Here is a 14,562-nt window from a genome sequence, read left to right on the forward strand (position 1 = left end):
TGATACTAAATATAGTAATATGTTGGTTTTAATCATAGTCGTTATAACAGGATTATGACTATATGCAAATAAACAAGGACCGTTAGATTTTAACAGCTGTATTTCTTATTCTATATTTAATCCTGGCCGCTAGACGTGATCCTAGTATATGTGAAATCGTAATATTTAATCCTAGCCATCTATTTCTCACAACGAGTATATTGTATATAGATTTTACTATCTAATGTGATTAAAAGTCCCTATTGACTGCCGTGATGTCGCTCGTGCTGACTTCTGAGTTGGCACTCCTCAACACCCCGCTGGTGTAACATGAGCCCTTTGATCCCGGCATGTCGTGTTACATCAGAATCACTAAAAATGGGGAAGGACTACTTCAATAGAGTCGACAGATCCCTTCGAGAAGCATCCGACTCCCTCTCAAAAAAATTTACATGTCAACTTTGAAACCAAGTGGTATGATCATCAGTTCAGATTCATAATCATAATCTAGTTATGTTTACACCGCTAGCCACATGGTATAATGCTTGTAACATAGTAAGGGGACCTCTTGATTGTCCTCCTATCTGGATTCTTTGTCAATGTGAGTTAATCAACATGAGTTAAGAGTGCCCACTCGCACAACCTCAGCTGCATCTTGTTCCAATGACTGCTTTCGTGTGATATGATTTGCGAGATCTGACACATCTTGATAAGACATTCCCAAATGACATATTCCCACTGATCACTAACATGTTTTCAACCTGTAGGGGCACCTTCTTATTCAATAGAGTTGAATCCTTGACACCCCTAGGAGTTGGCGTAGTACAACACTGACATAGTAGAAGGTTTATCTTAAGATAACATCTTTCTCCCTAATATTTATGCAGGATTTATTAAATTAAGATCACAAGGAAAAAGAACTTAAGTTTTTATTCATTTTGGAAGTCATTCGGTTATCTTATTTTCATCTCTCCTAGACTCATCCTCTTCCCTTCTTCCCTTCCCTCTCTCTCTCTCTCTCTCTCTCTCTCTCTCTCTCTCTCTCTCTCTCTCTCTCTCTCTCTCCCCTTGCGAGTCTTCTCTACAACTAGTTTCAACTGGAGACTGCATTTATCTGAGTGAGAGAAATACAGAAGCCAAGGGCAATAGTGGCAATAAATAAATGGCAACCCAATTGTTCATTTGAAAATTATTTAAATCATCAGCCGATCCTGCCCACTGGGCTTAAAACAAGTGCACTAACAGAGACAGGACAAATCAACGACGAAACGATTAGCCAAGGTTGGACGTCTGACTGGGTATTTATTACTTAGATGAAGCTGTTCAACGAATCTATTTAATATAGTCGTCGAAAGTTGTGGTAGTTGGGGGTTTGTGCTTTGAAACAATAACTTCGGAATTTAGACAATGCACATGGGATTTATATTGAAAAACTATTTTATAACTTAGCGGGCCAGAGTTAGTTAGCCTTATTTGTTACAGCCTAACTGCGCGTAGTTTCATTGGACTAGTACGGCTAATAAGAAAAACAGTTAAAATCAATACTTTAAGATAACATTTACTGATTAAAATAATTTTCTGAAGAGCACCCATACTGACGAGCCTTAACTCCAACACTTATGATATACCGAAGAGCGTGACACTCATGCCATAACTTCTTTTTGGTCAAGTATGGTTGTGAGAAATAAATAGATAATCAAGGGAGATTGAGAGATATGAAAGATGTATAGATAAAAATAAATAAAATATCAAATTAAAAAAATACAGAAAGATAATAGAAAGAAAGAAAAATAGATGGATAGATAGATATTCAAAAAGACGGATAAATATATGGATAGTAAGAACTATGAGATAGATATGTAGATGAGATAGAAGAGAAACAGAGAGATAGAGAGAGACCAATAGAGAAATAGATAGAGATATAAATAGAGAAAGAGAGAGAGAGAGAGAGAGAGAGAGATAGATAGATAGATAGAGAAAGAGAGAAGAGAGAGAGAGAGATAGACAAATAGATAGACATATATCTATAGAAAGAGAGAGAGATAGGGAGGATAGACAGAGAGAGAGAGAGAGAAAGAGAGCGATAGAGAGAGAGAGCGATAGAGAGAGAGAGAGAGAACGAAAGAGAGAGAGAACGAAAGAGAGAGAGTGAGAGAGATAGAGAGAAAGAGAGAGGTAGAGAGAGAGAGAACGAAAGAGAGAGAGAGTGAGAGAGATAGAGAGAAAGAGAGAGGTAGAGAGAGAGAGAGAGAACGAAAGAGAGAGAGCGAGCGAGAGGAAGAGAGGGAGAGAGCGAGAGACAGAGAGAGACAGAGAGAGAAAGAGAGAGAGAGTAGGGATCGCAGATTCGGACAGATCGTTCGAATGTTCGATCGGATCAGACATTTGAACGAACGAATACGAACACCGACCTGTCCACTCAGATCTGATCCGAACACGATCTGCGCGTCTGTTCAGATCGGATTGTTAGAAAAAGATGGATGTTCGGATTGAATGTTCAAATAGGATCCGATTCTAACACGTTGTTGAATCGGATCGAATCATATCTTCGAATTCGGCGGCGCCAGCGCCAGTCCGCGACCACCAGCCGCCAACGCCGGCCAACGGCGCCCAGGCGGCCAACGGCCACTCAGCGCCAGCCAGCGGCCCCCAGCCCCGCCCAGCGGCCGCCACAGAGAAAGTCGCTCGCGATCGCTGGCCATTTGTTCGAAATTGTTCGAACATGTTTAGACAAGGTTGAACAAATGGCAATCGAACACGAACGAACAAATTGTTCATTGGAAACTTTTGATAGAACAGGAATAAAGGGTCTGTTCGATCGAAACAGATTGTTTGGCATTTGTTAGTTCGAATCTGTTGATCAAGATTTGAACGTTCGGATCTGATCCCGGATGCCTAAGAGAGAGAAAGAGAGAGAGAGAGAGAGGGCGAGAGACAGAGAGAGAAAGAGGGAGAGAGAGAGAGAAGGAGAAAGAGAAAGAGGAAGAGAGAGATAGAGAGAGAGAGAGAGAGAGAGAGAGAGAGAGAGAGAGAGAGAGAGAGAGAGAGAGAGAGAGAGAGAGAGAGAGAGAGAGAGAGAGAGAGAGAGAGAGAGAGAGAGAGAGAGAGAGAGAGAGAGAGAGAGAGAAAGAGAAAGAGAGAGATGGAGAGAGAGAAGGAGAAAGAGAGAGAGAAAGAGGAAGAGAGAGATAGAGAGAGAGAAAGAGAAAGAGAAAGAGAGAGATGGAGAGAGAGGAGAAAGAGAGAGAGAGAGAGAAAGAGGAAGAGAGAGATAGAGAGAGAGAGAAAAAGAGAGAGAGAGAGAGAGAGAAAGAGAGATGGAGAGAGAGAGAGAGATGGAGAGAGAGAGAGAGAAAGAGAGATGGAGAGAGAGAGAGAGAACGATAGGACACGGAGAGAGGGAGCGAGAGAGAGTGAAAGAGAGAGATAAGACAGAGAAAAAGATAGAGGATATAGAAAGAGATAGAGAGAGAGAGAGAAAAGGAGATAGGGAGAGAGAGAGAAATAAAGTTTGGAGAGAGATCGAGAGAGATAGACAGAGAAAGAGACTTATGAGAGCCTCGAGAGTCGCTCTAGGGAGAAGATGCAGCGAAAGTCCGGTCTGATAAGATGACGAAGTGACTGCTTCTTTTGTCGTCATTTGGCCTGCAAGCAGTGGGTAAAGCTTCAAACGCACAGAATGTTTTAGTGACACGAAAAATAGAGAGAAAACGAGAGGGAGAGAGGAAGGGAAGAGAGATAGAGATAGGGAGAGAGAGGGGGAGAGAGTGAGAGAGAGGAAGAGAGACGGAGGGAGATCAGGGGAGAGAGTGACAAGTGGCGTGAGTGAGAGACACAAAGGAAGAAAGAGTGAGAGAGAGAAAGAGGGACGAAGGGGGAGGGGGAGAGAGAGACAAGTATAGTGATAGAGACGAAGAGAGAGAGAGAGATAGAGAGGGAGAGAGAGGGATAATCCTGTCGCTATCCTTTCTGGAGGGTAAAACGCGTAGAAAACGAGGGGAAAGCCGTAGGGACTGAGAGAGGTGAGACAATGAGAGAAACATAGATAAAAGAGAGCATAGATAATAAGGACAAAAGAGATGAGATACAAGGAAGAGAGAGATGGATAGATTAATCTTTGACCCACTCTCCATCCTCTCTTGCGCCTTCTTTCGCGAGCATAAAACCTTCCACAGATAGCGGGAAGCCGGGGAGAACAAGAGAGAACGGGAGAGAGAGAGAGAGAGAGAGAGAGAGAGAGAGAGATGGAAGGCGTGGAAGAGAGGGTGGAGGAGATGAGAGAGGTTTTCAGAAGTGGGAAGACGAAGAGCGAGAAGTGGAGGAGAAGCCAGTTGATGGGTCTACAAGCGATGGTCCAACAAGAGGAAAAAACCATCTTTGAAGTTCTTCAAAAGGATCTCGGCAAGCACCCCGTCGAGTCTTTCCGCGACGAGGTCTCTTCCCCTCTCTTCTTCCCAGAGTTTTGCATTGGATGACGATAATCCCCATCCAAAATCCATCATCCTCTTAATGGGTAGTCTTCCCTTCTTCACAGAGTTTGCGGTGGATGACGTGAATCCCCATCATCAATCCTTCATCGTCTTCTTCTTGGTCGTCTTTCTCTTTCTTCTTCGTAGAGTTTTGCATTGGATGACGATAATCCCCATCCAACATCCGTCATCCTCTTAATGGGTAGTCTTCCCTTCTTCACAGAGTTTGAAGTGGATGACGGGAATCTCCATCATCAATCCGTCATCGACTTATTCAACGTCGTCTTTCTCTTTCTTCCTCATAGAGTTTGCGATGGATGACGAAAATCCCCATCATCAATCCGTCATCGGCTTATTCAATGTCGTCTTTCTCTTTCTTCTTCATAGAGTTTGCGGTGGTTGACGAAAATCCCCATCATCAATCCGTCATCGGCTTATTCAACGTCGTCTTTCTCTTTCTTCCTCATAGAGTTTGCGATGGATGAAGTGAATCCCCATCCTCTATCCGTCATCGGCTTCTTCAAAGTCTTTTTTCTCTTGCTTCTAAATTTAATGTGGACGACGGAAATCCCCTTCCTCAATCCGTCATCTTCTTCTTCATTGTCGTCTTTCTCCTCCATTTCAGTAGTTTGAAGAGCACGACGCAATACGTCATCTGAAATTCATCATCGTCTTTGATGGCTGGTGTCCTCTGACGGACGAAAGAAGATGACCGTGAGGATTCCGTCATCAGTTATCGTCATCCTAACGTAGGTAAAGATCGAATGTGATGCTTTGTTCGTCATCGTAACTAGTCCGTAGACTAAAATGACACTGGTGATTCCGTCATCGCTTCCTCATTCCTTCATTCGTAACGCAGTACTCTGCTTCAAAAATCTCATTGTTTTAACTTTTATGGACGGACGACGAAAACCCCATCTGTCTCATTCCCAACCGTCATCCGATCAAACCAGCCTTTCAGATGAATCGGAGCAAACATTGCATCTTCTGTGACAGATAACTGACCAAACTGCCATTACGTCATCCTCTATCCGTCATCCGTCATCCTTCTGACTCTCTTCTTCTTTCACCATCTCTTGTGCTCCAGGTGGGTCTTGTGATCAAGTCCATCAATCTTGCACTGAGCAGTCTCAAGGACTGGATGAATCCCAAGAGTGTAAGTTTATTATCTTCTCTTCCATCCACTAATTCTTATGATTAGCACCTATAACGGTTCTCTTTTCTCAGGTGAAGATCCCGCTTTTCGCCCTTCCCGCCTCCAGCAGCCTCGTCCCAGAGCCGCTTGGAAATGTGCTCTTGTTCTCCTCCTGGAACTTCCCCATTGGTAAGTGTAGCTCCAGATTCGTCCGTCCATTGTCTGAGACTGCTGGACGGACAGTTTTTTCGTCCCACGGAAAAAAACCGTCCTGTCCGGTGGTCCCCGGGACGAATTTTCGCCCCGAATTTCATGCATGCCCTTGGACGGGACAATTTTTTCGTCCCGGGATGAAAAAATCGTCCTGTTCGCATCCCTGCACTATATTGGTAAGGTTCAGGATGGATGACGGTTAGGGAGGAATGAAACGGGGCTGAATGGGTATTCCGTTACAAGCCTTGATGTTCCTGTCTGGGGAGTGAACGGAACGGATAAAAAAATGGATCAGAGGACCACTGTAAATAATCTAATGGAAATATGACTTTGAGGATGATGAGTCTTCATTCATCATCGTAAAGACAACTTTGACGACTAAGATGATGAGTATGATGATAATGATGATGATGATACAAATTTCTATGCAACTCTTTGAATCGATCAGATGAGAAGATATGCTGATGAATTTGTCACTGTCATTTGTCTTGTTGGCAGATGACGATGACGTAATGGTCATCCAAGATGATGGATTGGGCTCCATCCCATTCTGTTTGTCATCCGTCCTTGAACTCTAACAGCAGTGTTTTGCAGTTCTGGCGCTGGAGCCGATGATTGGTGCCATTGCTGCCGGGAACACCGTTGCTCTTAAGCCATCCGAGCTCGCGCCTGCATCAACACAGTTCCTTGCCGACGTCATTCCCAGATACCTTGATGGCTGTGCAGTGAAGGTGTTTGTCGGTGGCGCCGCCATGGGGTCTCAGCTCCTTGAGCTGGCCTGGGATAAGATATTCTTTACAGGTGAGCACCCATTTCTCCTGTTCTTTTTTCCATCCTGTCAATTTAGACTGATGATAGTTGAGCAGAATGGAACAGTTGAAAAGAACAATTTTTATCATTCGAAAACTTTGAATTTACAACAGTTCATCAGGTACATTTATACTATCCTTCTAATGGCTAGTCTCCTAACGGCTAGTTTGACTAGCCGTTATTAATTCGATCTGGTACCTAACCAGATCGGATAATGGGCTTAGTGGCCCGATATCCTCCTGAATGCTTTTGGGCCTGTAAATACTTGTCTTTATATCATTATTTAGCCCATATATCCAACACATCCTACTGATCTCAGCAATAACTGGAGACAAGAGGTTCAAATAATTAAACATTAATTAGATACTATGAAATATTATAATACAAATTACATCTCTCTCAAGCATAAATTACCAATTATTTGACATTATAGACATTCAGAGTCTCATTTCGTCCAACACTTTTGTAAGACAAGTTCTCAGTTAACACACTACGAACTGTTTATTTATGTCATCACATGATCAAAAGGATTTATGAATACCCATTTCTCATCTTGTTTTCATTTTGTTGATCTAAAGAATAGCAGGAGAGAATAGGTTAATGTGAGAAAATATGAAATATCTGAGTCTATAGATTCACATTTATACAGCTTCTCATTAAACATAATAACTGTTTATTTGTCTCATGATTGGAGAAAAAATTCAGGGACCACTGACTTATATGGATGCTCAATTTGTAAAATAATAACTGCTTATTTAACTCATAATATATGATAAAAAATGAAGAATCAACAATGCCCATGTTACATACTATTTTTTCTCATACTCTCATGTCATAAATGGGGGGTGTGTCTTTTAGGGAGCCCCCGTGTGGCACGCCTGGTCATGGTGGCGGCGGCAAAGCATCTCACGCCAGTGATCTTAGAGCTCGGAGGAAAGTGTCCAGCCATCTTCGACAAACTCTCTTCCAGCCAACAAGAGGTTCTCCCCTTACATTTTTAACTTACCTGTTGGCAATGAAGTCCCCAAAAAACATGACCAAAGTTGCTGTCAAAATTTTAATATTTGCAGCAATTGTCATTCAAAACCAATCATCATCTGTAGGCTTGAACGGCAATGACTGTCTCATTCCCATCATCTTCTTGCAGACAAATAATGGTGACCATGATGATTCCATCATCTTCTAGCAGATAAATGATGGTGACCATGATGATTCCATCATCTCTCAACATCTGAGCAGAGGGTTACGAGGGATGATGAAGAATTTGTCTCGTCATTGTCATCCTGTTGAGGATGAAAGCCCATGATGAGTTCATCATTGGCATCCTGATGAGGACTACTGAGGTGAAAATGGTAACTCGTCATTGTCATCGACAATGATAAACATTGTTTCAAATTAATCAATGAAATCCACTGTCCAGATAGCTGCTAGGCGACTGGTCGCAGGTAAGTGGGGCCCATGCTGTGGACAAGCCTGCATTGGTGTGGACTATGTGCTAGTGGAGAGACGGTTCGCCCAGAACCTGGTATGAGATATCATGCCAAGTAATTCAAATTTCAGTTCTTTTCAGAATTGATTGATTTTGATGATTTTGAGCTGACCCAGATTGAACTGTTGAGGAAAACAGTGTCAACCATGTACGAAGACTCGCGTAATCTTGCGAGAGTGGTCAATCAGGAGCATTTCATTAGACTGAAGAGCCTTTTGAAAGACCCTGCCGTCTACTCCTCTGTGGTTTTTGGTGGTGGCGTTGATAATGATGCCATGTGAGTTATTGAAAAATTATTGTTCAGGACAACAAATAACATCATAATTGCCATAAAAAAGTCATCATGGTCTGTAGCATCTTGAAGACGAGGCTAAATTGTCATCATCATTCTCTGGGCGACAAATGACAAAGACAATGACAACTTTGTCATCATCTCTTGTCATCTGAGCAAGATTTACAAGGGATGGTGGCAAGAAATAGTGACATTTCAAGGGATGAATTAGTGTTGTATACCATGGTGAAAATTGTCATTGTCATCGAAAAAACTATCAGTGCCTTTGTCATTATCCATAGGCTTCCATCACGAAGACGAGTTGGTCATTGTCATCCACTCACGGATGAATGATTATGACCATGAAGATTTTGTCATCGTCTCTTATCATATGAGGATTACAAGGGATGGTGAAGTGAGACAATGACATTTACCAGAGCTTACACAGTGAGTGAATTAATGGTTTCAGATGATGATGATGAAAATCATCATCATGAGCCATAAACCTGCCATCATCTTTGTCGTTGTCCAAAGGTTTGAATGACAATGGGACCTTTTTGATTGTCTCTTGTGATCCGAGCAAGGTTTACAGTGGACAAAAACAAAAAGCTACAATTGTGTCTTGTTATTGTCATCCTGGAGAGATGACTTGTCATCGTCCTCTCATCATGCGCCATCAGTGACTGCATTAAATGGTTATAGATCATAACTCTCATGAATCAGCATTATTAATGGGCAATGTTGATTTATTACTGTAAAGGACAATCGAACCAACCATCTTGCTGGACCCGCCATTGGATTCGGCGATCATGAATGAAGAAATATTTGGCCCTCTCCTTCCCATAATCACGGTGAGCTATGAGTCTTCTTATTGTGAAGTTGATGGTTACTCTTCTTTGCTCCAAATTACCTTTCTTGTTCCCTGCTCCAAGCTCAGGTTGAAAATATTCAAGACAGCATCACCTTCATCAATGACAGGCCTAAGCCTCTTGCTATCTATGTCTTCACCAATGATGAGACTCTCAGGCAACAGGTTCTGGGGGGAACGTCCTCTGGAAGTGTGACATTCAATGACACCATGGTCCAGGTGAATCTCTCTCTCTGTCTCGCTCTCCATCTTCTTTTCCTTCTCTCAGTTTGCTTCTCTCCATCTATATTCAGTTGCTTATATCTGTGTCTCTCAATCTGGTTCTTTCTGCCTTCCTTTGTTGGTCTCTCATTCTGCCTCTCTCTATCTTTATCTACATCTAAAATACATTTTCTTTCCGTCTATCTCTCTCTCTAAATATATGTGCTGTTTTTTCCCCCATTCTCTCTATCCATATCTTTTGCTCTGTCGGGTCACTCGTTCTGACTCTTTTCATTCATTTCTCTTTCCCTCTCCACATCTGTCATGGGTGTTCTCTTGGTACGTTTTAAATATCTTTCTCCCCTTGTCTTCTCCCTCTCCATTTTTATCTTTTTTCTCTCTCTCTGAATCTTTAATTCCTTTTTTCTCTTTCCCTCTCCACATCTGTCATGGGTGTTCTCTTGGTACGTTTTAAATATCTTTCTCCCCTTGTCTTCTCCCTCTCCATTTTTATCTTTTTTCTCTCTCTCTGAATCTTTCAATTCATTTTTTCTCTTTCCCTCTCCACATCTCTCTTAGGGATTCTCTTGGTACGTTTTAAATATCTTTCTCCCCTTGTCTTCTCCCTCTCCATTTTTATCTTTTTTCTCTCTCTCTGAATCTTTAATTCCTTTTTTCTCTTTCCCTCTTCACATCTGTCATGGGTGTTCTCTTGGTACGTTTTAAATATCTTTCTCCCCTTGTCTTCTCCCTCTCCATTTTTATCTTTTTTCTCTCTCTCTGAATCTTTCAATTCATTTTTTCTCTTTCCCTCTCCACATCTCTCTTAGGGATTCTCTTGGTACGTTTTAAATATCATTCTCCCCTTGTCTTCTCCCTATCCATTTTTTTCTTTTTTCTCTCTCTCTGAATCTTTCAATTCCTTTTTTATCTTTCCCTCTCCAAATCTCTCATGGGGGTTCTCTTGGTACGTTTTAAATATCTTTCTCCCCTTGTCTTCTCCCTCTCCATTTTTACCTTTTTTCTCTCTCTCTGAACCTTTCAATTCCTTCTCTCTTTCTCTCTACACATCTCTCATGGGGGTTCTCTTGGTACGTTTAGAAATATTTCTCCACTTATCTTCTCTCACTCCATTTTTATCTTTTTCTCTCTCTCTCTGAATCTTTCAATATTTTTTTCCACTTATTCCCCACTCATCATCATTTCTCTCTCTCATTCTAAATATCTATCAAAATACTTGTGTATTTATCTACGCATGTCTCTGAATCTACTTTTGCCCTCTCAACGTTTAGAAACATCTTTCTCTCATTGTCTTCTTTTACTCTTTATGATTATCTTTCCTCTCTTAATCTGACTCTCTCCCTCTGACTCTTTCACCATTTCTTTCCATCTCTCTCTGCACCCATGTAGATAGATAGATCGATGAGTATAGTCTATATATATACTGTTTTTTCCTTATCTCTGCATATCTCACTTTGTTTCTCTCTATCTCTCTATCTCTCTATCTCTCTCTTGTCATGCAAAGTTTGCATTGGACACACTGCCATTTGGTGGGGTCGGCAGTAGCGGATTCGGGAGATACCATGGCAAGTTCTCCTTTGATGCATTCACTCATGAGAAAGCTGTCATGAGGAGGCACCTCCTTCTCGACCTTCCCCAGCGGTACCCTCCCTGGAGCAACCTCAAGTTAGATTTCCTTCGCAGTGTCTACAACTATGATTATATCAGCCTCATCCTCTTCACTTTGGGTCTCAAACGATGAACCCCCCTTCCTTCCCAACTCTCAAGTGTTAAAATTACTACTGGCTTGTCTCTACCAATAAAACACCCATGAAAGCATTTGTCTGGCAGTATATTGTCTTGGCCTGCATCTATAAGCAATACTTTTTTAAGAATCAACATCCAAACAGAAATAAAATTTGCATTTATTTATTGGTTGAGAAACAAATGGTTTAGCTCTTGAAAATTGATAAGTTTCCCATCAATCTTTCCATCATATGCTTGAGTTTTCAGGTCAAGCACATTCCTAACTTAATTTATTAGCCTTATTAAATTGTAGGGAATGGGTAGGATAAGAGAGAAGGGATATAGGATTCTCAGTATCTTTGCTATTGCAGAAAAAATAAAAAAGAGAAGGAAAGTAAAAAGAGGGATGAGCTCCCTATGAGGAAGCTCATTGTCTCAGATCATTCCAAAGGCCCATTAAAGTGAGTTCACAGCTGGTGGCCCAAGGAGCTGGGGCTATATCCTTATAGAGCCATAGAGAGGCTCCCAATCTGTATTTGTTTTCTTTTGCGGCGGTCTTGTGCCCAAAACTACATCACTACCATTCCTCATAATTGTATATTCAATTATTTTCTTAACATGATAAATAATAGCTTTATAAAACTAATTGTTTTACCATTGTACTTCAGGATATCTCATATCCAATATCAGATTATGGTAATAGGGACATAGAATTCAGTGAGATACCCAATACGTGATTTGCATGCATTAAGCATGTATTGGGTATATCTTTGTATACCGATAGGTGAAACCTAATGCCATTTAATTATCTCTTCATCTTCAATAGTGAATGTCACATGTGCCTCTCATCACCACTATTCCTCACAATTGTATATTCTCACATAATTTTAATACATTAATCAATGAGTAGAATTAATTTCTTAAAATAAATTTCAAGATATATAGCATCACATATCCAATAAATGGTATCTGATTTTTTATAATATTACCATGGTAACAGTATTCGACCTGATACCCTCTACACATCCCAATCTATTAAGCATATATCAGATATTAGATCATGCACTAATAGGAAAAACCTACTAATATGTGTCCCATAAGTCCTAGTCATGATTAAATATCTAAAATTAAATACCTGGTATCTATCACCGATAGCATCAACATGGTAATGGTATTCAATTTTATATCTGATAGTAGAGAAGGTCGTGTGGTGCGGTGTGAATTCTTGCACCGTGTGTGCAAATTTTTTGTTCACAAACTTCCTTGTGTGATGTTTGATGTAAATTTGTGTGGAAATTCGCATTGTGCATCGCAAAAATTTGAACAAATGATTGTGAGTGAGATGGAGAGAGAGAGGATCTAGCATGAGAAAGAAAAATGATAAATAAAGAGAGAGGGACAGAGGACCGAGCTACATATTTGAGAGAGAGGGAGGAGTGAGCAGGAGAGAGAGGAGACAGACTGAGCATGAGAGGGAGAGAGAAGCAATAGAGAGAGGGAAGATGTGTTGAGTGAGAGGGAGAAAGAAGAGTGATAGATAGCAAGAAAGAGGAAGAGAGACGAGGGAGCGAGCAAGAAGATCTATACTCCGCAGAGAGAGGAGCGAGAGAAGATTCTTCTCTTTTTAAAAAATATATTATTTAAAATTTCTCCCACATTCGCATCGTACAGGCATCTGTTTGATGTCTGGTGGGATTAATGTCACATGTGCACAATGTACGGTTTGAATTTTCAAACCACACTGCACATTGCGCAAAAATTGAATCAGACGCACAAAGAGATCTTCTCTATCTGACAAACTAGAAATTGAGTTCAAATATGTCATTTCAGACTATTATTTATGCAAAAAATTAATAAATTTCCTAAGTTATGAGATGGTAATTAAGAGTCAAATCAATAGAGAGCAGGTAACTGAGATAGTAAGTTTCAGTTAAAACATATTTAATAATATTTTTAGAGGTGCCTTTATATGTATTCGTATTTTTAAAGAATTTTTTAGAGTTTGAAATCAATGTAAATAAATTCAAATAGCCTTGGTCAATGCTCCAGCAGTGGAATTTTAAGGCTGTGGAATGTAGTAACTACATATAGTAGATGAAAAGTGTCATAACTTTTGTGACATGAGGATTTTTCTGGGCATGGTTTGGTGTGTTACTTGGAAAGCTTGTCACGTATATATAGAATGGAAGAGAAAAAAAAGTGAGCACATCCAAAACAAACAGGCATGAGATCACAAAAACCTTTTGTCACTTCCCCTAATGGCAGATTGGTGCTTTTTCCTCCAATAATCTTGATTAAACCGTAATATTTTCTCCCACAATTTTAAAGAAATAGAATGTATCAGTCAAATCAGATGCACTAGCTCGCCAAAAACAAGTTCTGAGCAGTAATCCAAAATGGGATACAAAGAGATGGGAAATTGTTTAAATAGAGTTGTCCTGACTCTTCAGCCTTTTGATTTACTCCCTAGTGTTTGGAGGCCTAGGATATCCTATTCTCCAGCCTTGATCCACAATGTTTATGGTTCAAATTTAAAAATAGACTTTCCCAATCCAAATTTGTGGGTTAGCTCCACATTTTTTTTCATTTACTTGGTCTAGATCCTAAAAGGTTTTTAATAGGCTCTAAAAGTAGACTTCTTATGCAGTAGGCCTCTTTATTTTCTGGGCCATAACTTTGGCCTCTTATTATGGTCCAAGATAGGACTTGGGATTCTCTTCCTCTCCCATTTCCACACGAATGACCAATTTATTCACTTAAGTTTTGGATTTCAAATAAAACTCCAAGAAGATGTGAGAAAAATCTATTAAACTCCAAGGAGTCCAGTGGGGTTAGTCTAAAATTTTAATAAAATACAAAAATAAAACTTAGTAAAATCAATTCGAATTGTCTCATTTTATCCTTGAATTTTCAATGATTCAAGTACAAACCTAAAAATAGTGCCCCATGTCATCCCGTATTAAGCATGTATTGGATATCATTCCACATACGACTAGACAAACTCTATTGATGGAAATATATGAGGCCGACAAGCCAAACATACATTTTGTATCTCATTCCATGTTCATTAATACAATGTTTTCGTCGTATTTCTTGTGTGATGATTATAAAAAAAATCCATGAATACATAATTGGACTTGGTGAATTATCATGAGACCATATACAAAGATCACTAAACTTCAAGCATGTATTCTAAATATTTTTATTATTAAGGATCCTCAAGAAGGGCATCAAAGTATCCAGATAGAATAACACTTATCTAATATCACTCATATGATGCGTATGACTGGTCCATGTCCATTACTATGGAGAAACTAAGGAATATATAGTGGGTGTTCTTTAGTAGAAATATTTCACTAAATTGATCCATACAAATTCTTG

At 40.2% G+C, this 14,562-nt stretch overlaps 1 protein-coding gene across 2 annotated transcripts; it reads left to right on the forward strand.

Annotated features, from left to right (window-relative positions):
- Positions 1–4,125: 4,125 nt before the first annotated feature.
- Positions 4,126–11,285, forward strand: LOC144716600 (aldehyde dehydrogenase family 3 member F1-like). 2 transcript variants are annotated; one of them, XM_078591781.1, is made up of 10 exons: positions 4,126–4,412; positions 5,536–5,604; positions 5,676–5,772; positions 6,391–6,597; positions 7,465–7,586; positions 8,027–8,131; positions 8,212–8,372; positions 9,127–9,217; positions 9,304–9,453; positions 10,961–11,285. In XM_078591781.1, the coding sequence occupies exons 1-10, from the start codon at positions 4,224–4,226 to the stop codon at positions 11,195–11,197; spliced, it is 1,428 nt and encodes a 475-aa protein (XP_078447907.1). In that variant the 5' UTR covers positions 4,126–4,223; the 3' UTR covers positions 11,198–11,285. The 2 variants fall into 2 exon arrangements, with proteins under 2 accessions (XP_078447907.1, XP_078447908.1); XM_078591782.1 differs by lacking the exon at positions 4,126–4,412 and adding an exon at positions 5,139–5,201.
- The last annotated feature ends 3,277 nt before the right edge of the window (positions 11,286–14,562 follow it).

The sequence above is a fragment of the Wolffia australiana genome, chromosome 2 (assembly GCF_029677425.1).
Source record: "Wolffia australiana isolate 7733 chromosome 2, ASM2967742v1".
Classification (NCBI taxonomy): Eukaryota; Viridiplantae; Streptophyta; class Magnoliopsida; order Alismatales; family Araceae; genus Wolffia; species Wolffia australiana.